General features: G+C 42.9%; 1 protein-coding gene across 1 annotated transcript in view; it reads left to right on the top strand.

Annotated features, from left to right (window-relative positions):
* LOC138489276 (zinc finger protein 268-like) overlaps positions 1-24,533 on the top strand; it is a 175,734-nt gene that overhangs the window by 71,648 nt on the left and 79,553 nt on the right. Inside the window, exon 2 of the mRNA XM_069616973.1 lies at positions 16,777-19,321. Coding sequence (XP_069473074.1) covers positions 18,010-19,321 — 1,312 coding nt within the window. The 5' untranslated portion in view covers positions 16,777-18,009. The remainder of the gene's footprint in view (positions 1-16,776; positions 19,322-24,533) is intronic.

Consider the following 24,533-nt stretch of genomic DNA (forward strand, 5'->3'; position numbering starts at 1 on the left):
CCAAGCATCCCCCATCACGCTGGACGCCCCCCTGCAAACTGCATAATGCCACGACATATACACGTCATTCATTCACAAACACACCCCTGTTTCGAATTCTTTATAACCCACTTCATATTTCGAATGAGAACTTCTTTGCGCTTTGCTAGTCCACCCGTGAAGGTGCTGGTTATCTGCTCTTCGTCTCTGTGAACTTCCGTGACCACTTCGAGCAAACTCGTCAGTTTGCAACCTGTGAACTGCTCCCTGTTCTACGACAAGAAACTACTCTGATCCTGCATCTAACTGTTTGTTCGTCAAGGTAAGGCCATGTAGCATAATCATTTTGCGTCCAATTTTTTAATTTATATCTATTTGCTAGTAGTCATCAAATTGCATCCATGTTTTCTTTTCGTTCAAGACAGTACATGCAAGGAACTAGTCACATGTTCTGAGTTTAGTCAAATTATTTTTCTATTTTTTTTAAAGTTATTCAAATACTTATCCGCATGTGAATAACGTGTATAGTTCCAAGAACCAAACCGAACCTTGCATTGGACCTTTTATGTGTCATTTAATTTTTTAACACATTGGTATTCATTGAGAATTGTTGATCTTTACTTTTCAGAACTTTCCACAATGCCTGCCTGTTCCATTGGCGGTTGCCCTTCGAAGACCCATAATAAATCTGAAGGTACTATAATGCATGTTTTCCCTAAGACAATAGATCAGATAAGAGAATGGGTCCGATATTGCGGATATCCACCGTCTGAGCTTGAAAGTAGAGTCCTAGAAGTCTTTGCGGACAAGAGGGGTGATCGATACCGCATCTGCAGCAGGCACTTTAGCTCAGACATGTACTCCACATCATTGCTAATAAAGAAGAAAACACCGCGAACGAGGTGAAAATTGCTCTCAACCGCTATTCCCACTCTATTCGTCCACATCCCTCCACTGGTGAGTCAAGTTTACGGATCTAGCTCTCGGCCTTGCGGTAGTGTGTAGCATTAGCTAACAATAATTTCCCCATTTATGTATCCACTCAATATGAAGGCGGAAGATTCTCCATCCGTGTCGTTATTGCAGTCATCAGCCACTTCAAGCGCCTATCGGGTAATCTTACTTAGCTATTCTGCCACTGACTTGTTTTAGGCATGTAAATCAATACTTTTAATTTATCGTGTAATTATTTTACCTAATGGTACACCCTAGTACTCGTCCTCTAGTCTTTGTTTTCAATTATAATTATTGTTATCCAAAATAATGCAAGTACTGTCTTTCAGGGAGATGCTGAGGAGTCCAACGCATTGACGACAACCGTTGATGTCACTCAGATGCTCGAGGTACGTTTCCGGACAGTTCCATCGATGGAGATCATCAGATCTTGCATTCTTGTAGCGTGATTGTTACACACAATGTTTCTTTCGTTTTTAGCCATTGATATGTCCTTCTGTCGTCGCCCTCCTATGTGTCTTCTTTTTTCAATATTGTGTTCATTACTAATGAAAGTCCTATGTTTCAGGGAGTCGATGGAGCATTAGTCCAAGAAGAAGGGGGAGCATGCAGTTACGGGTCGGCGCAACAGCTTGCAGAAGTGTGCACCGCAGTTACAGCGTCCCTTGATGTTCTCATGCATTTCGAGGTATGGATACTGACAGTTCGATCAAGCGAGATCATATGACGTGATTACATCCGCTATACTTCCTTCTTTATTAACGCAAGTACTATGTTTCAGGGAGATGACGGAGCTTCTTCTACAAGAACATCACCCCTAGTAGTTGATGCAGATCTCTGGGTGGTGACACTTCCAACGATCGAGCAAATCCAATCATATTTAGGTATCCATTATTTATTTTTGACAACTGATCATTTGTGCAGGTCTATTTAGATGAGCCGTTGACGCCTGCACAAAGTTTATGTTCTTTTTAACAAATAGAAAACCATACTAATGCAATTACTGTGTTTCAGGGAGTTGCTGAAGCGTCATCTTCAATAATATCATCAATGGAAGTCTATGCGGAGCCCGAGGTATGGATCTTGACAGTTCCATCTAACTAGGTCAACAATGCGTGAATAATTGTCGTTTTAATGTTCTACACAATGCGTTCATTCGTGTTTTGCTATTGAGATGTACGTGGGTATTGGTCCCCAAGTACATTTTGTGTTTTCAATATTATTATACATACTAATGAAAGTTCTATGTTTCAGGGAGTCAATGGAGCGTCAGTGAGTGATGGATGTGCTTATCGTGAAAATATAGTCGTTGCATCGCAAGAGGAAGTGGAGACATGCACACACGAGTCGGAGAAACAGCGTCCAGATGTTGAAGTTCGAGGCAAGAAAGTTTCAAAGAAAAGAACGCAAAAGAAGGTTAGTGTCCTGGTCACTATATTATGTTGTTTTTCACTGTTAATAGTTCAATACTGTAAGTTGTGTTTAAACTGAACATCCCTTTTCCAATCTTTCCTCTAGTTGCGAGTGGGTGTACGAACTAGATCTACACAGACAGTGAAGCGAACGAGAGATGTTGCTTGTCAAACCTTTTGGCAGGGACTTGAGACTGGAGATGCATCGTGCCAATGGGAAGAATATGAAGTGATTGACAACGGAGCTATACCACCACCAGCCATTGATAGTGAATGTCCTCCTGGTGGTTCGGATGCAGTCGGAGATCAATTCACAGAATCCACACCCGCAAAAACTAAGACCGCGAGAAAGTTGAAGAAATTGTTTTATTCTCCCATCGCCGGAGAAGGAACAGATGTTGCAATGGAAGAGAATGTAATGGACAACAGTGAAACACCATCAATATCACTGAACATAGCGGAAGACGATATCAGAGATTGTACCTTTACTGTGAGTGACATGTCCTCAACGTTACAGGCCGAACCAGCTGGGATGCAGAGTGACAGTATAAGGAAAGAGGCCAAATTCATTGTATTCGATAGTAGTTTGATTGATATTATTATTATGCTGAAATGTGGGCATTTGGTTGGTGGGGAAGTATGTGGGGAGCCATTGATTAATGTGACTCGTGCAATTCGAGGCACTAACCTTAAAATACATGCCACCTGTACACAATATCATCCGTTCTCATGGTCTGCACAACCCATGCTGGGGCAACTGCCAGCAGGCAATCTACTTTGTGCAGAGGCCGCACTTTTTAGTGGTTCAAGTTTTAAAAAGTTAGAGTATTTCTTTCAGTTTGTGGGAATCCATTTCATTGCGAAAACTCAGTTCTACAAATACCAAACCGATTATCTATTTCCAGCCATTAGCGAAGCTTGGAGAATGGAAAAAATGTCTATTGAAAGTACATTCGCGGGCAAACGGTTCAGGCTAGCCGGTGATGGACAGTGCGACAGCCCAGGATTTTCAGCCAAGTACTGCACCTACCACTTTCAGGACATGGAAAGTAAGAAAATTGTGAGTTCGGTGGTCGTGCAGGTGTCACAAAGTACATCCTCAGTGGCCATGGAGAAAGTTGGCTTTGTAGCATCATTGCAAGAACTACAATCGCGGGGAATGGTGATCGACCTGATAGCCACGGACAGACACGTTTCAATTGCCAAGACAATGAGAGAAGAGTACAAAAATATAAATCACCAATTTGACGTATGGCATCTTGCAAAAACAATCAATAAAAAAATGTCGGCTGCAGGTAAAAAAAAAGATATGCAAGGTATTTCACAGTGGTCCAAGTCAATCAGCAACCATCTTTGGTGGAGCTCAAAAACATTTGAAGGGTCATTGGAAATTCTACTGGAAAAATGGCGGTCAGTAATGCTACACTGTAGCAACGTTCACCGCTGGAACACGAACCAACATTTCCACAATTGTGAACATGGCCATTTGTCCACAGAGGAGGCACGGAAGAAGAAGTGGTTGATTCCTTCATCACCCACTCACAAAGCCATTGAAAAGATTGTATTTGATAAAACTATAACAAGAGATTTGAGGGGACTCACGGAATTCTGCCACACAGGAGATTTGGAGGTGTTCCACAATATGTGCCTAAAGTACAGGCCAAAACGATTGCATTTTGGCATGGAGGGCATGATAAATCGGACTCTTCTAGCGGTCTTGGCACATAACCATAATGTTGGCCGTCAACAAAGTAGGACGACCAGAACTTTAGGGACGCTTCGCTACAATAAGGCCTTCACTAAAAGAAGTAAACAATGGGTGATCAAACCAGTGTTTGAGGATATGCAATATGAGTTTATTGAGAGACTTATTGTTGATGTTCTAGATAGGCACATACATGGAGTTGTGAACGAACCTGTGCAGGGGACAACTGCATTGCCACCCAACATTGCCTCTGTTCCATGTCCACCTAAAGCAGAGCTCATTGAGAAATACACATCACGGTTTAAATGATTGTAATTTGATTGTCTGTTCTCTCGAGTCTCCTCATGTTGCAGGCCCATTGAATATGTGTATCTATGTAATGTGTAAATAAAAGTGATTGCTCAGTGTACATGCAATGTGTCTCTCCACCCTTGCCCCTCCCTTCACGGTGCAGTAGTGCGAACCACCCGGGTGTCACCTGTGACTTTGCTCTCGAGTCTCCTCATGTCGCAGGCCCATTGAATATGTGTAGCTATGTATTGTGTAAATAAAAGTGATTGCTCAGTGTACATGCAATGTGTCTATCCAACCTTGTTCATTTGCGCATTAAATTAAACCAAACAGTAATATAAATCATTTTTCAAAAAATATAGAATGTCTCTGTATTTATGGTTCTCTGGGGCTGCAAAGCACGCAGACAAAATGCAAAGATGGAGTGTAAATTTCAAGTCCTGTGAGATGGCCTTACACTGAATGTAGCTAACTAGGAATGTGTGCTCGTTCAAAGTGAAGGTCAGCTGCTTTGATTTTTTGCTCGGGTGCTGGAATGGCCCACGACTCAGTATAAGGTTCTATTGTTATTTGACCTTGACAGGCCGGGACCATCCCGAAAGACTTCTTTTTGGGGGTGTGGTGCAATAACGTAAGAAACGATAATGAATAAAATTTCAGAAACGATAGCCATTTAATGTTCGTTCATTAGAAGAAATAACGTCGGCATAGAAGGAGTGGTATTTCGGGGCTGCCCTACGCACAGACACAATGGAAAATGCAAATATAATGTAAGTAACTCTTTAGATGAGTTTATACCGCAATTTAATTACTATACAGTAGCTTTAAAGACGGGTTAAGTTGTACTTGTTCGTTCTATGTGGCATATTGTTTTGTACCGCGCACTATCTTGAGGAGAACCATCTCCTTTTACGGAAGCACCTCAAAACCTTCCTCTTTGCTTCTGCTTTCTCTCTCCCTCTCCCCTGCTACAACTGGTCCACTGTCTGCGACCTCGGTCCTGGGCCCTTCCACTCTCCACCTGCACTGCCTCCCTGTCAACCCCTGCACTGGGGGACTGTCTCAGTATCCTACAGCCCCCCCTTCCCAGCACTTGTTCTGCACTTACCTTGCCTCGCCACGCCTTGAAACACTTGTGTATAGGCGCGTTGCAAATGCCATATTATATCATATCAGTGACGAAGTGGTCCACTGGCGCTCAGGCGGCTCTGAAAAAGGCGGAGGAGAGGGGGTGGGTTACTGGAAATGACGTATAATACCCAGTTGCACTGTCCTAGCTATGAAATAATTTCCCGACCAATATATAAAATGAATAATTTTAATAAAGATCTGATGGTGAGACTAATTTCATTTTTTATGTTTTTAAAACAGGTACATCCTTCATTATTGTCCGTGTCACGAGTACCAGACACCGGCGGATGGATTTTACAGCCGCCAGTTGCTTCTCCGCGTGAACAACGTTACCACCCTGACCATTTTATGGGACGATCGCCAAGTACAAGTATGCCCTTACGCGGTACTAATGGCTAGATGCAACATACATACCGTTGTGGTGGCCTAGTGCCTCGTTGTTGGAACAGCCATGCGATTATCAGTGCGACCGAAGAGCTTATTTTATCGTAAACCAACACCCTGTGTACTGCACACGAACATCGCTTGCCTCAAGACAAACTATTTTGGATCGAGAGCAAAGAAAAATGCAAATCGCTGAATATTCTCTAAACATTTGATGTCCAATAAATGTACTTTACCAAATGTACCGTGTTGCGGTTTGATTTTAAAGTACAGTTTCATATTCCGAATTGTGGCGCGCTGTGTTGTGAGCTGATCTGTGTCGGTTTCCGGGTTCTGTGTGGAGTCGCGTAGAAGACGCCTGGGCGCGTTTGCCTACGCAGCACAGTCACGTCACGGATAGAGGCGGGGAATATGAATGTTTTGATAAAGTCTGTTTCAGGGGCGGGGGATTTGATTTAGTGCCGCGAACGCAGGTGAGCCAGGTCGATGGGGGGAAATGATAGGATTATCACAAAATGGCGGCTGATTTCGAGTGCGTTAATGGACGAAAAGTCGGGTAAGGTCCATAGGAAAGTTTTCTACGATCTACCGATTTATGCTTAAAAACACATGGCCGAACCGTAGGGACAATAAAAAAAAAGTCCCGGAACTATCCTTTAACTTCCTTACTGGCAATTATCACTAGTGCACGGCGAGTGCACATTTTGAGTCCTGAGAAAGGCATACTGTGCAGCTATGAAAAGAAGGTATTGTTCACATGGCATTATACATGGCCCAGTTTTCCTATGAGAATAAATATCAGCCTTAAAAACTAATGGCATACAGAAATGTATTTGTTCAGAGGAAAAAAATGGGCATAAAGTTAATCTGGAATTGGCATTGCACACACAAACCTGGTACTGCAAACGGAAACCGGTCATACATAAAAAAAAGCACAACTGATGGACTCCGGTAAAGCAAATCCCCAGAACATTAAGAAGTGATTGACCAGTGGCACAAAACTACCAGAAAGGAACTCCAACATCCTTGATAATTCCAAAGTCATGCATTTCCATTACCTCCTGAACAGAAATGCCACAGTACATGGTACAAATTGAGAAGCCCCAAAATGCTAGCTCCAAAAGAGAAACTGGTTCCCCTTCATACATTCTCCAGCCGAGGACGTTCAGGCGTGGCACCAAGTCCCATACAGCAGAGTACAGCAACTGTAGGGGTAGGAGTGGAACGATATGCCCAACAACAACCTCCCCCCCCCACGGATTCCTAAGTTGAACATGCAGGACGTTCTTCACACATGATGTCCTGGCGCCGCCTCTGTAAGGTAGTGACCTGTGCTGGGTTCTAGCAACCGTTCTGATGGAGTGCACGGCATAGAATCTGGAAGTCCTTGCCTGACTCTGCAGCATCATATTAAGCTCTTAATATTCCCTAGCCACTACTGACCATCAGGATAGACCTCATAGAACGCTGAGACAAAAAGATTAACATGGCTAACTGTGCAATTAACAGCAATATTAGAGAAACGTAATGTTAATTACAACAATGAGACCAAAGAAATCCAGCAGGAAGGGACAACGCCATGTCCTGAATAAATTCTTCAGGCTCACAGAAACTGTACAGTGGAAACTTTCTGCCACCACCTGAGGAAATCGCAACTACATGGGTTTCTTCCTTCCTCCCACAATCTGCTCATCTATTATGAACCTATCCACAGTGCAGCCGCTCTTTGGAAGCTTTTCCAGCACCAGGGGGCGCAGTGTGGCTCTGCATCAGCTCCGTCCGATGGCTCTATGCATCCTGTGCCGGACATGAGGTCAGGGCCTATATATAATGAGGCACAGAGCTTGGTGAACTTAGTTCTCTTTTTCCATGCACTCCGTTCGCTTCAGGGACAAGCTTGTTAAGTTTTAAGTGTGTTATCGTCATGCCCAATCCTATGAAGGCCTTGGAATTTAAACTGTGTTTGGACTGCGACCAGCAGATGCTGGTTTCGAATCTGCACCAAATTTGCATGTACTGCTTGGCCAAGGAGCACGACACCCAGGATTGAGGGTTGTCAGTCCATGTACCCGAAGACCCTCTTAGAACGGGCGGCAATATGTTTTGTCTTTGTCCATGAGACGAAGGGTGATGTTGCCCGGTCTCGGTTGAAGTCACGCAGAGATTCGGTCCGAGGTGAGGTCCCCTCTGTGTAAGCAAAAAGAAGCAACACAATAGATCCTTACGCCAGCATTCTTTATCCTCTTCCAAAAAGCATCACAGATCCAGAGGCTCTTTGGAGCTGGATAAGGTACCTTTTCCCACCAATCCTCCACCCTATAGGAATAGGAACAATTTCAGCCACTGCGCGGGTGGCTTTGGGCCTGGCATTGACTGGACCCACCCGTGTTCCACAACCAGCATGGTGCTCTCTGTGGTCCGCTCCCAAATGCCTATGGGCTCGAGCTTGGCCAAGAAGAGGGAAGAACTTCCCCTCTGCCCGACTCCACTTCAGGACGTGGATTTCTCAGCACCGGCCCTGACTTCTGCTTTAGACCGTTTAGACCCTGTATGCCAAAGATGTGTGATATCTGCGATGAGGTAGGGGACCAGGTATCCATTTGGGATTGAACCCTGGTCAATGGTTGCATTTTCAAGGCTAAATATAAGACCTTTTACAGGTCTCGGACAAGGTGGCTCAGGGTCTTGCGTGGCTAGCCTTGCGAGACAACTTGTTGAGAGGTGCGTTGTTTTGTCTCGGGCGACAGTCGTCACAGACGCGTCTCCGACTGGTTGAGGTGCTCATCTGTCGGATCTAACTGTGAGCGGACTGTGGTCTCCCGCAGAGTCTCGGGAACAAATTAACTTGCTTGAGCTGAGGGCAAGCAGGCTGGCCCTGGTCACCTTCCTCCCCTTTGTGAAACGCAAGACTCTGCCGATCTTGATGGACAACACCGTGGCCATGCACTACCTCAACAAACGAGGTGGGGTGAGGTATTTGCCTCTGATGTGGCTGTGTTTCTGGGCTGTGGTGAATGGCATCTCTGATGGCAGCTCATCTTGTCAGAAGAGAGAATGTCACAGCTGATGTCTTGAGCAGGAAGACCTCGGCCTCCCACGAATGGGAGTTCTGCCAGGAAATTCTGGAGATCTTCTCCTTTTGGGGAACTCTCAAGTGAACCGCTTTGCTTTCAGTCTGAACAGGAAGTGAGAGTTGTTCTGCTCCAGTGAATTTTGATGTTGGGGAGCTGTGGGGGATGCACTGGCGGTCGAGTGGACTTTCGACTTCCTTTATGCGTTCCTGATGATTCCTGTCATTCTGCTAGTTCTAAGGAGATTGTGCCTGTTCGGAAACACGCTAATCCTGATAACACTGGACTGGGCCCGTAAAAAAATGGTATCTGGAGTTGGTTAAAATGTCCATCCGCCATCCCTGGTGCCTTCTAAGGAGAGTCGATTTGTTCTCCCAATCAGAAGGGTGGTTTCTCCTCCCAAACCTCAGCAGCCTGAACCTTCATGCTTGGCTACTGAGAGGCTGAGATACAGGGGTGGGAGCTGTCGGATTATGTCCTTGATGTGCTCCTTTCACTGTGGAAACCCACTACAAAGTCTATTTATGTCTACAGATGGCTTACATTTTCAGCCTGCTGCCAGGAGAGGGATCTGGACCCTTTATCCTGTCCATTATCCTCTGAGTTGCATATTATGTTGTCCTTGGCCCAAGTGGGCCTGTTGATTGGCACTGTTAGGGGATACCTTGGTGCTATTTTGGTTTTCAAGATGTCCCTGGGAACAGGGCTCGTTCTTCACAATCCTCACTGTCATGCAGTTCTTGCGAGGTTCGTGTAAGCAGTTTCATTCACACCAGTTTGTGGTCCTGGTGTTGGATTTACACTTGTTTTGGACTTTCCTTATGGGAACTTCGCTTGAACCCCTTCATTCATCTTCTGTTAGACTGCTCACCCTTGTTGCCATTACTTCTGCGAGACGGGTGAGAGAACTCCAGTCCTTATCTGTTCAACCTCCCTACGTGGTTTCTTTAAAGAGAAGGTGGCTTTGAGCGTGAGGCCCTCTTTTCTTCCAAATGTGGTCTCGGATTTTCTTCTCTCTCAAAAGACCCATCTTCCTCTGCCTCATCCGAAAGATCAGCTGGACCGGGTGCAGACCCGCAGTTACTGTGTCTCTCGGGCGAGAGAGGCTAGGCAAGATGACCAGCTTTTCATTGGTTACCCTGGGGCTCATGCTGGCAGTGCTGTGACCAAACAGACCCTCTTAAGGTGGATTATTCTCTACATCTTGGAATGCAAGATCTGGCTGGAAAGGATGTGCCTGTGGGTCTCAGAGCCCATTTTACCAGAGGATTGGCACCACCTCTGCCCTTCAGAGGGGAGTCCCCGTCCTGGTCATCTGCCAGGCTGCAAGGTGAGCTTCTTTGCACTAGTTTGCTAAGCATTACTGCTCAGATTCACATTCCGGAGAGGACACCCGCTTGGGTAGGGCAGTCCTCCAGAGTTTTCTGGTATAGGTGGTGTCCTTGCTCTCCTCCTTCCTCCGAGATTAGTGTACTGCTTTGGGAGTCTTTCATGGATGAGGAATCTGCAGGAGGATGTAATACATTAGAAGAAAAATGTACTCCCATATCAGTAATGTACTGTCTGATGGATTTTTCTCCCATGGATTACTCATCACCCTCCCTACCCGTCCCTCTTGGTGGATAGCTAGTCCACCATCAGTTCCACGGTGCCTGAGCGTCGGAGTGCTAGGGATAAAGGGTGGAACTGCGGACACGGCTTGTGGCGCATAGAGTTTAGTTTAGTTTATTGTTTGCTTGTTAGGCGCTTATACAGCAAATACATTCTGTTTCTAAGTGCCCACAGGGCAACAGGGAGTAAACATGGGATTGCAATACAATTAAAATATACATAGATTACAGTGGGGGAAGGGACGTCCGAACCTACTATGCCTTGTGAGTATTCAGGACGTGCAAGTACAGCAAGGAAGAGGGCAGTGGGGTAGGTGCTGGGGTGTCCGTGCTCGAGGGTGAGCCATAGACGAAGTGCAAGGTATGATAAGTGATATGCGGCCATGAGCCGCATTGGGTGGAAAGTGCGAGTCTCCAGTGCAGAGGCTGTGCCGAGACAAATGGTGAAGGTAGACAGAAGCTGGGGAGATTGGATATGATTGGTCCAGGGCCCCGAGGATGAATAAGGGTCCAAGACACCAATCACAGCAAATATGAGATTAGCAGAGTTGTTTGACAGACCCGACATTCAGCCTCACTGCATCCCATGGCAACAGAAACTATTCTGAACAGAAGCTGCGCTGTGGGTAGGATTATCCTAGATGAGGAGTCGTGGGAGGAACATCCTTCAGAAAGAGCATTACCAATAGGTAAGTAACTATTCTTAAGTAAGATCCAAGACCGTGTCCTCTTTGCTTTGAGTTAATGTAAGGGGACCCATAACCATCAATGATATACTGATGACGTATATGATGAGATTTTGTGCTCTAGTCGACCATTGTGTGGATAGTCTATATTTGTTTGTATCAGAATGCATCTGTTTATTATTCTTTTATGAAGTGCCAAATTGCAACAGAGCTGTTTCAAAGTGCAAAGAGAGAGGGGATGCGGTAACACACGGCAAATGCGAGAGTGGGATAGGAGAGTGCAATAAACAGTCCCATTATGATCTAGTACCTGTCTGTTTAACATCAGGTGAATTCTACAGATTTGCGACTAAAGCGTCCTAGGAGTGATGGTCAACATTGGAAAAGCCGTGGATGGATGAACAGGGAAATGTAAAGGGTTTCTCGTAGTCATGGAGTAGGTTTCATCAGGAAGCATCTGTGGAAAGCGCGCTGAAGGCCGCATGGCCCATGATGGTGCCACAGTTTTTATTGACATAGATGGGTTTGGCCCAGAGACTTCAGCCATTTGAAATGGGGATCTGATGGGTGGTCCATTGGATGAAAAAGGATGATTTCTATTTTGCTGTAATTCAAGCAGCAATTGTCTGTCATCCAGTCTTAACTCCTTTTGTATTTTTTTGGGGGAGATGCCATTAAAATGACATCTTCCGTGCATCTCCCAGACACATACAGTGGGGAAAGGAGTGCGTTTCTAGGCTTCAAAGGTGCATTGACTTGTTGGTCCTCTCATTCAAGTGACGCCCAGCTGCATATATTATATCATTGTGATCCTTTTGTGTGATGCAATTGAAGTACTGTCAACTGATTTGCTGAGTCTGATGTTTTGCTCGTCCAAAAAACCTGATTAATGTCACCTTATATGAGACAGGTTTTTTCTGTCTCTAGAGTGGCTAGATGGAGCAAAACTTACAGAAATTAAGGTTGGGGGTGGGGCTTTGCTGTCTGATCGATTGTCTAAACACTACCAGGTAGAAATACATTTGACTAAAGAGACAATATAAATTGTAGAATGAAAGTGTAGAGGATCTTCTTCGTTTTGGTGATTTAATTCCTATCGAGCACTATGGAAAGAGGAGAAACTAGAATTCTCGGAGAACCTAGACAAATAAATTAAACATATTATGCAAAGGAATACAGAAAGTAATGGCCCAATGTTTTGAGGTGGTGATCTGAATTTAAAACTAGGTATCGGGCCGATTGAAGAACACTTTGATGACTATCAAGATAGGGCATATGGCATTCCCCAACCAACAATGTTGGATGCTCGAATGCATGCTGTGGGTTTTTGTATGCATATATTCTTGTGGGATAAAGAAAGCGCTAATGTCAGAATACCACTGATCTCCAGGAATAACCAACTTCATTGGATCAGTGGGCAGCACAACAATTGATTACTTTATTACAAGTGTGACGCACTACCAATTAGATACGTGATTTTGTGGGCAAAGTGATCATTCATTGTTTCTCCTAACTAAGATTGCAATATTGGTTTCGTTCAGGACACCTGGTATATCTTTCTGCCAGGTTATGTTACTCCTTCTTTCTTGTTTAACACATATTGCCTGGTATACTCTCCTGCCAGGACTTTTGGTTCACCCAATTGACATTTCCTGGTATAACCTTCTGCCAGAGCTTCTGGTTTTCACATATTTGTGAATGCTTGGTATACTCTCCTGCCAGGGCTTCTGATATTCACACACTTGTGACTGCCTGGTATACTCTCCTGCCAGGACCTCTGTTCATCAGGGGTCTTCACCCGCTCCCAAAGTGGCTTATATATTGTTTTGGATAATGTAGTCCCCCCGCGGCATCCACTTGACATGCCTGCTTTCCTCTTGGTTCCGGTAAGTGAAGTACTGCTTGCTTTCACCTGCAAATGCCCAGAAGTCCCTCACCAGCTCCTGGTGTTCCTACAGCATGTCCTGGTGCAGCAGCTTCTTTCTGCTCCACCACAGCGCTCCCAGCCTTTCTGCTCTTGTTCCTCACAGAGAGGCATAGAGGCGTAGCTCTCTCTGTCTCGCCAGTCGGCATAGCTGAGCTGGTAGTCTCTTTTGCTCTATATAGCTTGATCTCTCTTTTTCCCTGTTCTTCATAGGAAAGGTAGTAGATGCATGACAATACACCAGGGTTTCAGATATGGGAAGGTTATTTTCAAGGAAAATGGGAGATACCATGTCTCACCCGATGGAGCAATGACATCTCCCCGGAGACTATCTCCTCCCTTGTGATCCTCCCTCATATAACTGCCCGCAGGGACTAGGATCAGGTAGTGGCTGCCATCAGTTGGCCACATGGGAGGAGGTAATCGCCGGGAAATCAGTGATGGATCAGTGGGCAAAGCGATCATTCATTGTTGCACCTAACTAAGATTAATCCCCTGGGTAATCAGAAGGTGGATAATTGCATAACTTCCTAGAAGGTGATTTATCAGCTAATCATTGTAAGGTGTGATGGACGAACACAACAGGTGTACAAAAGATAGAACACATTACAGAAAATAGATCATTCACTGAGGCCTGCTTAGTGGAGGCAGCTACTGCTCAGGAAAGTTTGACTAATGTGAATGCTCTAATGAAGCGACTAGGTGAAGCCTTTTCCACAATTCAACTCCCAAAAATAGAGCTTAGGTCATGTGGTTGTTGGACATGGACTGTAACTTCATTAAGAAAAGTTAGTTGGGCACTGCCTTGTTTTTTACAACACCCAACAAACTATTCCTTTGGGTTCTTTGCCCAGAATGCAATAGAAAGACTCACTAAAATGCTGCAAACTGCCTGGGATGAACTGATGAAGTCTGTAGCAGCTGGTAACTTATGAGTATGTTGGAAAATGGTTACGTCTGGTCCATTTTGCCTATGAAAATGGCAAAAGGAGATCGTAGCGCCCCCAAGAGCAGTGGTGCAGGCACTTTGGTGCACTATATGGCATTCCCTTCAACACTTCTCCCAACAAAACCCTAATCAGTCATCATGATAGACTTTCAACAGTGCCTGAGGTACATTATAATACTCAATTTGACAATCTGAAGTGGATGAAATGCAGTCTGCTATATCCACCCTTAATGTGGCTTAAGGTCTGAGTCCTGCTTTTTTGTAGCATCAGTCCTTTACATCGTCCATTAGGGAATCTGGGCTCCTTTTCTCACTAGGTACGGTCATCAATATAATGGTAGAAAAATTCCTGTACCCCTTGTCTTTCTTAACTCCATTCACTCCTTGCTCTTCATCACACCTTTGGATTTTCCTCCTCCTTCTAATCTCCCCCTCGCTTAGCCCTTCTCCATCTCCTGAACTTTCTCCTTCTTGAGATTCTCCCCTTTAGGTGACTTCTCTTTATTCTTGCTCTCCCTGTTCTCCAGAATGTTCCTGCTTACTCCCTCCTCCCTTTCAATTGCCTTTTCTCCCAGCCTCCCCTTTCCTCAGCTAGAACCTGGAGCTATTTATTTGAGGCAACTATGAAAGGCTGCCAATTGGAACCCTGAAGGAGAATCTCTAGATCCAATCAAGGAAGTTATTAAGTGAAAAAGCTGGTACTTGAACGCAACATTCCAGAGCCACACCAGAAACTGATCACCAGGTCAAGCTTTACATGCTGGACCTTGAAGGCAAAGCACCTGGCACTAGTGAGAAAGTGACTTAAAGACCCATTGCCAACTGAGAGAGACATCTTTGGATACCCAACAGTCTGACAAATTATGTTTAAATCAAAACTCTGTGGTCTGACATGATCATTTTAAAAGTCACCACACATTATTGTGTGAAAGTCACCACACATGGTGTGAGAAGTGCAATGATGGTGGACCTGCAGAAAGTCCAACCTATGGAAGAAACTGCTCCTGGACACACCCAAAAGATAGAATGCTGACTGTCATCAAACTTGCGCTGTGTGCATAGACCCTTATTAGATGTTCAGAACCAGTAGCGAGATTGAATTTCTATACTGCATCTTCTAAATTCACTGCGCCCTACATGTAGGCTTGGGTTGACTTCACCCCCATTACACGGGACCGTTCTAGCACTTTCAGAGGGCTCCCCCTAGCGCCTCTGCCTACACAATGATTGCCTCTCGGCGTCTACCCAAGGAGTTATGGGCTTTTTCCTCAAGCCCTCGTGGTTTTCCTTTCTCCTCTTATTTCATCACAAGTGTCAACAGGTTTTCTTCATCATTCCTCTTCCTTTTACAGTATGTTTGGGTATGTTGACTGCATAACTCTGGTAAACATTCTCAATCTCAGACCCTCTTCTATAGTCCGACTCTTCAGAAGTCACTTTAGTACTGTAGCCTCTTTCCCGGCCTTCAGAAGTGCCCTCAAGCCGTTCTTCCTGGCGAGCGAAAAGCCAACATGTAGCCCTCTCCCTCCTCAGCATCCACCTCCCTCCCGATTTGTACTTGATGCATAAATATGTAAAATTTAAACATGTGTATCTGCAGTGTATCATGTCATCTTCCCCCTCTTCTGCCTGGTTATCAACTCTGCACACTGTTCTCCTCCTGTACAGCGTTTCTGATTGTAGCGCTCAATCTCTTCCTCATTGTGAAAAAAAAAGATAGTACTTTACACTGGTAACTAGTGACTAAAGCAACAAACCTAAAGCATGCGGTACAGGGGGGCACAGCCAAGGGAGTCACCCACACCTCCAGTAGCTAATAGCTGCCATCCATCCTCAGGGGGGAGTTTGAGTGCTGCTGTACCTCAGAAGTTGTGTTTTCGTAACTAGAGATGATGGCATGCTTCTGGATATAATCTTTACAGTGTTTGAGAAACTTTGGAGGAAGGTGTGCTAGACAAAAGCTTATTGAAAATGCCCCCAGTGTTCCAAATGTAGGGGGGCTGGGAGCTATTTAGCTCTTGCTTATAGCCCAGAAGAGCCTGGTTAGCCTGGCACCAACAGCTACCAGGAGCTACTTTTGGCTCCTCGGGCCACCTGATGCCGAACAAACACATCTATGTGAATTGAACTCTGTGCGTTTGGGTCAGTCTATAAACAAACATTAGGACCCCTCTATATGCCATTTAAAGCATGAGAGGTCATAAACAATAGACACAATGATAGAGTTGCATCTTCTGTGGAAATTAGATTTGCGGCACATTATGTACTAGCTTCAGTGAAAAAAACCTTGTTAAAGTTCTATTCATTGGCATCTTTGAAAGGGGTAATTAAGGTCACTGTATCCTACTAACATTTCAACAAAAGACAGAAATGTGACTGTGGCCCTAGACCTTCATGTGGGAGGATTGAATTGACCCAATGTAGTAGATGCATTCTTCCCAGCTTCTTTCTTATAGTGTCACAGAGAAAGGCTGATTATTCTTTTCTGCTGCTTTAGAAATCAGTGTTACTTTTCACAGAACTTTGGCACTCTCTGCTGTTCTCTAATCACCTCCCTTGTGTACAGAATGGAAACATTACAATTGTTTGTTTTAATTTATAGAACACACATTGCCTTTTAATGCTATTTCTAGCTACAATAGAACATTTATAAACATAACCTTTCACTTTTAATCTACAGATGACTGTTGCAGGCCAGTCAAGACGAAATGATGATTTATTGACGTGCTAAAACTAACATCATAAGAAGGCTTATTTGGAAAGAAAAGGGAACCAGACGTCAGATGCAATAAGGAAGGAATTGGAAGAGCCCAGAACAGGACTGCTTGAAAAAGTGAGGTCTTCAATCCCACATATTCTTTCAGCTATACATCAAGAAGTACTAAGAATTGAGTAATCTGACATGACTGTCTGAATACTTATAATCCGGAATCATTTAATTCCTGTAATTAAAGTACATGGTAAACAAGAGCTTGTACACCAGCCGACCGTAAGAAGAAGGCCAACAGCGCAGCAAAAAGAAATCCAACAGCACAGCAAGAGGTCCAACAGTAGAGCAAGTAGTCCAACAGCACAGCCCATTATGTGCATGAACTGAAGCAGGATATGGACTATATCTTTATGAAGCACACAGGAGACACCTCAGTTATAAATTAAATCTGATCTCCCGTGACAATAGGTTGTAAGAGAAACCTCATTGCTGTTTCTTTTCAGAAAATCTTTTTTCAAAATACCAGGTTTACTGTGAGAGAGCACACCCAAGGATAATATGATCAGGTCATCATTAGTAGAGCCAGATCCATCAAGTGAAGTATATGAGGCAACCTATAGAAGCTGACCATAGAGGAAGCAACATATTGAATCCAGAGCAAAGCTGCATTTGAGAAGATGTAAGCATTCTCTAGAGAGCACTGCAGCTATTTCGAGCGATTACATCTAAGTATTATCCATGTGTACCCTCCTCCTGGAGTAAGTTTTGTTTTGGCATCTCTTGGGTGTTGTATAGAGCAAACCTAGCTGGCAAACATCCGAGTACTGTACAGCAAGGGGATAGTTTTATGGATGCAATTTAGAAGTACTGAATATTGAGGGTCGTGTTATAATTATATGGAAAGACTTGATACAGAGGGCTGCAGGAATGCAATGTAGATTAAGGTAAGAAATGAGAACCACTGTCTGGTTAGGGATGTTCCACGCATATGCTCCTGTTGAAGCTACATTTCTGTGAGTTTCCAACACTTTGCCCACCTAAGTTTCACTATCGAGTCCGTAGGCCTGCTTCATTGAGTCCCTCCATTGCCTTCTGCTGTCTTACCACTGTATGTTTATCTCGCACTTAGAAACTGGCCTCCGGTATTAAGGGTGTTATAAAAGAACAAATATCTTTACAATTATAATTATAGCAAAACCAGCAATGGAGATGCTCATGACAGAGGAACATTCTCAGAGCACTGAATGTCTGAAAAGATTCAGTCATAAGACTAGTCTTATTCTGCATGAGCAAATGCAAGCAAGAGAAAAACGTTACCAATGCACTGAATGTCAGAAATGCTTCTATCATAAAAGCAGCCTTATTGTTCATGATAGAACACACACGAGAGAAAAGCCTCACCAGTGCAGTGAATGTCTGAAATGCTTCAGTCAAAAAAGTTATCTTATTAAGCATGAGAGAACTCACACAGGAGAAAAACTGTATCAGTGTAGTGAATGCCAAAAAGGCTTTATTTATAAAAGCGATCTTATTAAACATGAGAGAACACACACAGGAGAAAAGCCTCATCAATGCAGTGAATGTCAGAAATGCTTCGGGCATAAAGGCAGCCTTACTTATCATGAACGAACACATACAGGAGAAAAACCTTATCAGTGCATTGAATGCCAGAAATGCTTCAGCCGCAAAAGCCATCTTATGATGCATGAAAGATCCCACACAGGACAAAAACTATACCAATGTAGTGAATGCCAAAAAGGCTTCATTCATAAATGCAATCTTATTAAACACGAGAGAACACACACAGGCGAAAAACCTTATCAGTGCACTGAATGTCAGAAATGCTTCAGTCAAAAAGACAGTCTTATTCATCACGTGAGAACACACACGGGAGAAAAACCATATCAGTGCATTGAATGTCTGAAAAGATTCATTCATAAAACCAATCTTATTCAACATGAGAGAACACACACAGGAGAAAAACCGTATCAATGCCCTGAATGTCAAAAATGCTTCGTGCATAAAGGCAGTCTTACTTATCATGAACAAACACACACAGGAGAAAAACCTCATCAGTGCATTGAATGTCAGAAATGCTTCGGTCGCAAAAGCAATCTTATGCTGCATGAAAGAATCCACACAGGAGAAAAACCGTACCACTGCAGTGAATGCCAGAACAGCTTCATTAATAAATTCAATCTTATTAAACATGAGAGAACGCACACAGGAGAAAAACCTTATCAGTGCACTGAATGTCAGAAATTCTTCAGTCATACAACAAATCTTATTCAACATGAGAGAACCCACACAGGAGAAAAACCATATAAGTGCACTGAATGTCAGAAATGCTTCAGGCATAAAGTCAGTCTTACTCTTCATGAACGAACACACACAGGAGAAAAACCGTATCAATGCACTGAATGTCACAAATGCTTTGGGAATAAAAGCACTCTTACTCATCATGAACGAACACACACAGGAGAAAAACCTCATCAGTGCATTGAATGCCACAAATGCTTCAGTCGCAAAAGCTATCTTATGGTGCATGAAAGAACCCACACAGGAGAAAAATTGTACCAATGCACTGAATGCCAAAAGGGCTTTATTAATAAAAGTGATCTTATTAAACATGAGCGAACCCACACAGGAGAAAAACCTTATCAGTGCACTCAATGTCAGAAATGCTTCATTCAAAAAGTCCATCTTACTCTTCATGAGCGAACACACCTGGAGAGAAACCATATCGGTGCATTGAATGCCAGAAAAGCTTCAGTTGCAAAAGCAATCTTCTGCTGCATGAAGGAACCCACACAGGAGAAAAACTGTACCAATGTAATAAATGCCAAAAAGGCATCATTAATAAATACAGTGTTATTCCTCATGAGAGAACACACACAGGAGAAAAACCTTATCAATGCACCGAATGCCAAAGCATTTTCTTAACAAAACCAAGCTCAATTTACATAAAACACACACAATAATGCAAAAGTTGAAAAACTAACCCTAGCACTGTTAATCCCTAGCACTGACTAATGAACCCCAACACTGACTAAGAAACAGATGTTGGTGTACAAAACGTGCTCGAGTCATAAAACCACCTGGAGATGTCATGGTGTTTCACTCCATTCTGCCCTGCAGGGTAGGAGCAACAGGTGAAGCCCCATCTCATTTCAGAATATCACTTCATAATAGCAGAACTAGCATTGGCTTATTGGCTGTAAATAGCAGAGTAGAATGTAGTGACTTGTAGAGAGAGCAGAACTTGTGATACAGGCTTAAAGGCAGCCTAGACTGCAAAACATGCAATATTTAAAATAGCAGCATTAGTGCTACAAACAGCAGAAGTATACTCAAAGCACTTTAATGCTCAAAGATGTTCCTAGAGGCCTATATTAGCATTGTATTGAAAAGTATTGAGAAGTGTGTTTCTGTGTTAACATTCATTTATTTTACTTTACCACTTATTATAGCAACGTGCTAAGTGTCTTCATAGCTTTATCATATCATACATACATGCATGCATGCAAACACTCTTACACATGCACATTTGATAACAGTCCAGTACATATGCTTACATATAGTCTATAGCTATTATGAGTAGGCCATGAAATCAAATGCACTGCAATTTCCATGTTGGAAGAGTACGCATTTTTCTTAAGAACCAAGACATAACAACCCATGATGTATAGTTCTTGAGTTAAGGACATGTTGATATTTTAGCTTGAAGCTTCAGTGATAAAACGACAAGGAGCTGAGGCTTGATAATTTAGCAAGAAGCTAAGGTCTGATAATTCAGCAACAAGCTAAGGGGATGAACCCATAATATTGTATACCTACATCATACAAATGAGGGAGGAACTTCCAAGTGCAAATTAGATTCAGAAGCCGGGGATTTGCCCTCCAGAATTTTATGGTAAGGGGCTTTCCAAGCAAAAATATCCTATAAATATGGCTGGCCTGCTGTGATCCTGTCAGGGCTACAAGGGGGTGTGAGCTCTGTGCTACACCTTAAGAGCTTTTTAAGATGCAATAGGTTATTGAATAGTGTGAAATGCTGGTCCTTTAGTTCATGGATGCTGTGTTTTGTGCTTTGTATTGAACATTGTCATTTATTGAGAAGCATATGATTGCTTTATTGATTTAAGCTTTTGGTTTAGTTTGGAAATAGTTATATTAGCATTCTGATTTGACTTTAGAAGTGTTGTGAATTAAGCCCCACATGAACAGGGCTTTTGCATTGGAAATATTCGTTAAACCCTGCGTTGGAATGGACAAGGCTTTTTGTTTTGGATTTGTGAATTAAGCCCTAAGGGGAGAGTATTTATGTTAATTGATTTATTTAAAGAAAAGTGATTTGTATCTTACCAAACAAATGTGTTTGAATTTTATTTCAACTAGTGAGACGTATTGAGGGATTTTGAAGATGACGACTGTTTGCACAATGTGATTTAGAGAGAAGAAAAGAGGGATTATAAATGTAAATAAACTTATTCTTTTACACAACGTTGTTCATTCTTAACCCGGAGATATATATATTCACTGAAAAAACTGTGTTAAAGGGACCTTATGGTTTAGTTGCACTAATAAAAACCTATTTGTGATGTCATCTTTGATGTCCTGGGTGTTAGTCATAGCAGTGCACGTGGTGGCGCGAGTTATGGTTGCTTAGTTTACCATAAGTGGCACATTTCTGGGGGGTTTCGGTATTACTTGCAACCATGGCGTCCTTTTAACAACGTTTTTTCATTGAATTTCATAGGTTTTGATTAGTGCAACTTAACCATAGCATCCCTTTGGTTTTGTCAGTGAATTTCATGGGTTTTTCCAGTGCACACTAATTTCCCACAACTTACTAATACTTAACCCAATATAGCAACATTTTTGTCCAATTTACTAAGTTTCACCTTAAAACTCTGCAATTCCCCGCCTTTTAGCATCATTTGTAACACTTCTATACACTTTTAACAACTTTTTCCACTGTTTTTGTGTTTGACGTCCACAAACGTCTGACGTCATCGCAGGCTTTCCATACAGTGTCACGTGACCACGCACGTGGCATGATGACAAGTTCGCGAACACGTCTGCACTTCGCGAATGGGTCCGTGCTTTGCAAATAGTTCAGAACTGCATTTTCTACTCAGCTAGGAACTTTGAAATGTACCCTTACACAGCCCCTACACCCATTCTTACTCATTATCCATTAACAATTTAGCACACAGCACATACTTTGAAGAATATTAGTAAAACTGCTATTTATCTTTAATATGGCATCAGCTATTGCTATCCCTCCTCCCCAAGAGCCACCACCAGCTGGAGGACCTACACAACAAAAGAAGCGCAGTACTTTAAAAAAAAAAAACAATGAAGAGGACCAAGAAGATGAGCCTACCTCTAGCACCCAAAGAGAATTATGGGGGTGTCAGTTCTTTACCACTGTTGGGAATGTACCATAGGCTAAAGTGACCAAAGTGAAATGCACTCAGTCGCGGACTACCTGGACAGTACTCCTATGGGACCACCTCCATGTGCCTCCACACTTAATCCAACCACGGCAATGCTCTCAGAAAGGTGGGTCCTTTCTTAGGAAGTAGTAGGCTGCCTTCTTCCACCTCATCTTCCTTTAACCAATACTGTAACCACACAGCTACTTCTGTGGGACACAAAATCCCACCAGCTACCTTTCAAGCGATAAAAGAGGCTGTTGATCCATATCTTTCTAAGACAACAGTACTTTGTATGTACTGTAACACACCACTCTGCAGGGGGGAGCAATTTCAAAGTACTTTTGAAGCTGTAATCAAGGAGCATGAGGCAACACTGCCCTCTACCTTAGATGTAACACACATGCAACATCTTCCTCTGTCCACCTCCCCCTCCAGATTTGTGGTTGGTGCCCCTTCCCTCATTTCTCTCCCCACCTTACTTTCTGACTTCTGCAAAAATGTACATTTAAAAAAATAAAACCCACCAAAAAAATGTATTAGGCATAATGTGGTTTTACAACAACAAAAACCTTAAGCCATTTCTTACACTTCATGTTCCTATATAAAATTTATTAAAAATTATTCCTCATAGATAAGAAAAACATATTCATTTTAAACTATTGCTGTTAGTTTTCTTTCTCCCCCTTCTAGTCAATTGGTTCTGGGTTCTTTACATTTACCCTCTCGTTTGTCCTGGTCCAACAGTTTGATTTTCTTAAAAATTGTTGTTAACAATCTAACCAAGGCCAAGTTGGTGCTTGTTTTTTCTCCTTCGGTAAAGACATCCCACCATACTACGATTTCTCTATTTGTTGTTTTTTTAGCAACTCTTTCCAAGCACTGGTTCCGTTCAGCAGTTAGACCCTTACACTCGAGTGTCAAGTGTTTCAGTGATTCAATTGCATCCAGATTCAGACATATTCTGCATTGGTTTGTTCCAACTGTCTTTGATCTTCTGTAATTGATTTTGTTTGTAGGGAGAATGTTCCATCGGAATCGCATAAATTGTGCTCTTCCATGCCAGTTTGGAAAGATTCTCAAATATGCTGAAATCTTGTTTAGTTTTCTCGGAACTGCCCAGAAATCTTTGTGACTTTTGTACTTCGTCAGATCATCTTGGGTCTGAATCCAGTGTTTTGTGTAAAGTTTTTTCTTAGTTTTTGAAGGGTTATTAAATAATCTTATAGACTTCATCTACTTTACATTTCTCAGTAAAGTAGTTAAACCCAATAAGATTCTCCAACATTACCATTAGCATTTTGTGTTATGTTAATGGGAATAATGGACAATTGTATACTAGAGAAACATATTAAAGGCCAGAAACAATGTTATGTCCCGAAACATTTCTCTAACATATAATAAGGACCATAATCAATGGACCTTTGTGACTATCCGTGGTCTTCACAGTCCACTTTCCAGGCCAAAGATCATTAAAAGACCCGGATGGCACATGCACACCATCGCACAGGGCAGCCCTATACCCTTTTTAATTTTATATTTGTAACACTCCCTCAATGCCTGCTTTCAAACAGTCATACATCCACCCACCAATCACTTCCAAAAACTGTACATATAACTCTATGATCATATTAAGCTTCCACACACCCACTGCCACTTAACAATCTTCTACAAATCTTCTGTATTTGTATTTTGCATTTATGTAGCACACATGACGGACTTAACCGTATAGCGGCGCAGTTGGAAAAATAAATTCACATGAGGCAGAACTGAGCGCAGGAAAGAAGCACATACAAAAAAACAGGGGTAGCCTTATCTGAACAAAAATGGCTTCAAGGCCCTATGATTTCTAAAGGAATTGAATTCCAAAGTTTTGGACCAAACACTGCAAATCTTCTGTCACCCCTTGTCATATAAACTGAATGGGGAATAGACAGGAGGAGACAGTCTCTAGATCGTAAGCATCTTGAGGGTTGGTAGTATTGAATCTTATCTTTCAAATATGTTGGAGCAAGCCCATTCAGGCATTTTATGATAAGGCAGGCTACCTTAAATCTGATGCATTCTTCCACTGCTAACCAGTGTAAGGCACGACAAGAAGGTGAAACATGGGCGGTTTTGCCCAATCAGAAGACCAGTCTAATTGCCACGTTCTGGGCTTTTTGGAGTCTCTGAACTTGTTTGGACTGAATGCCAATCAACTGACTAATGTAATAGTCCAAATGTGCATTTGTCAAAGCGCCCACCACAGCGGCATTATCCTCATTAGGAATATAGGGAAGTACC

Source organism: Ambystoma mexicanum, chromosome 9 (assembly GCF_040938575.1).
Source record: "Ambystoma mexicanum isolate Mex_15411 chromosome 9, UKY_AmexF1_1, whole genome shotgun sequence".
NCBI classification, from domain to species: domain Eukaryota; kingdom Metazoa; phylum Chordata; class Amphibia; order Caudata; family Ambystomatidae; genus Ambystoma; species Ambystoma mexicanum.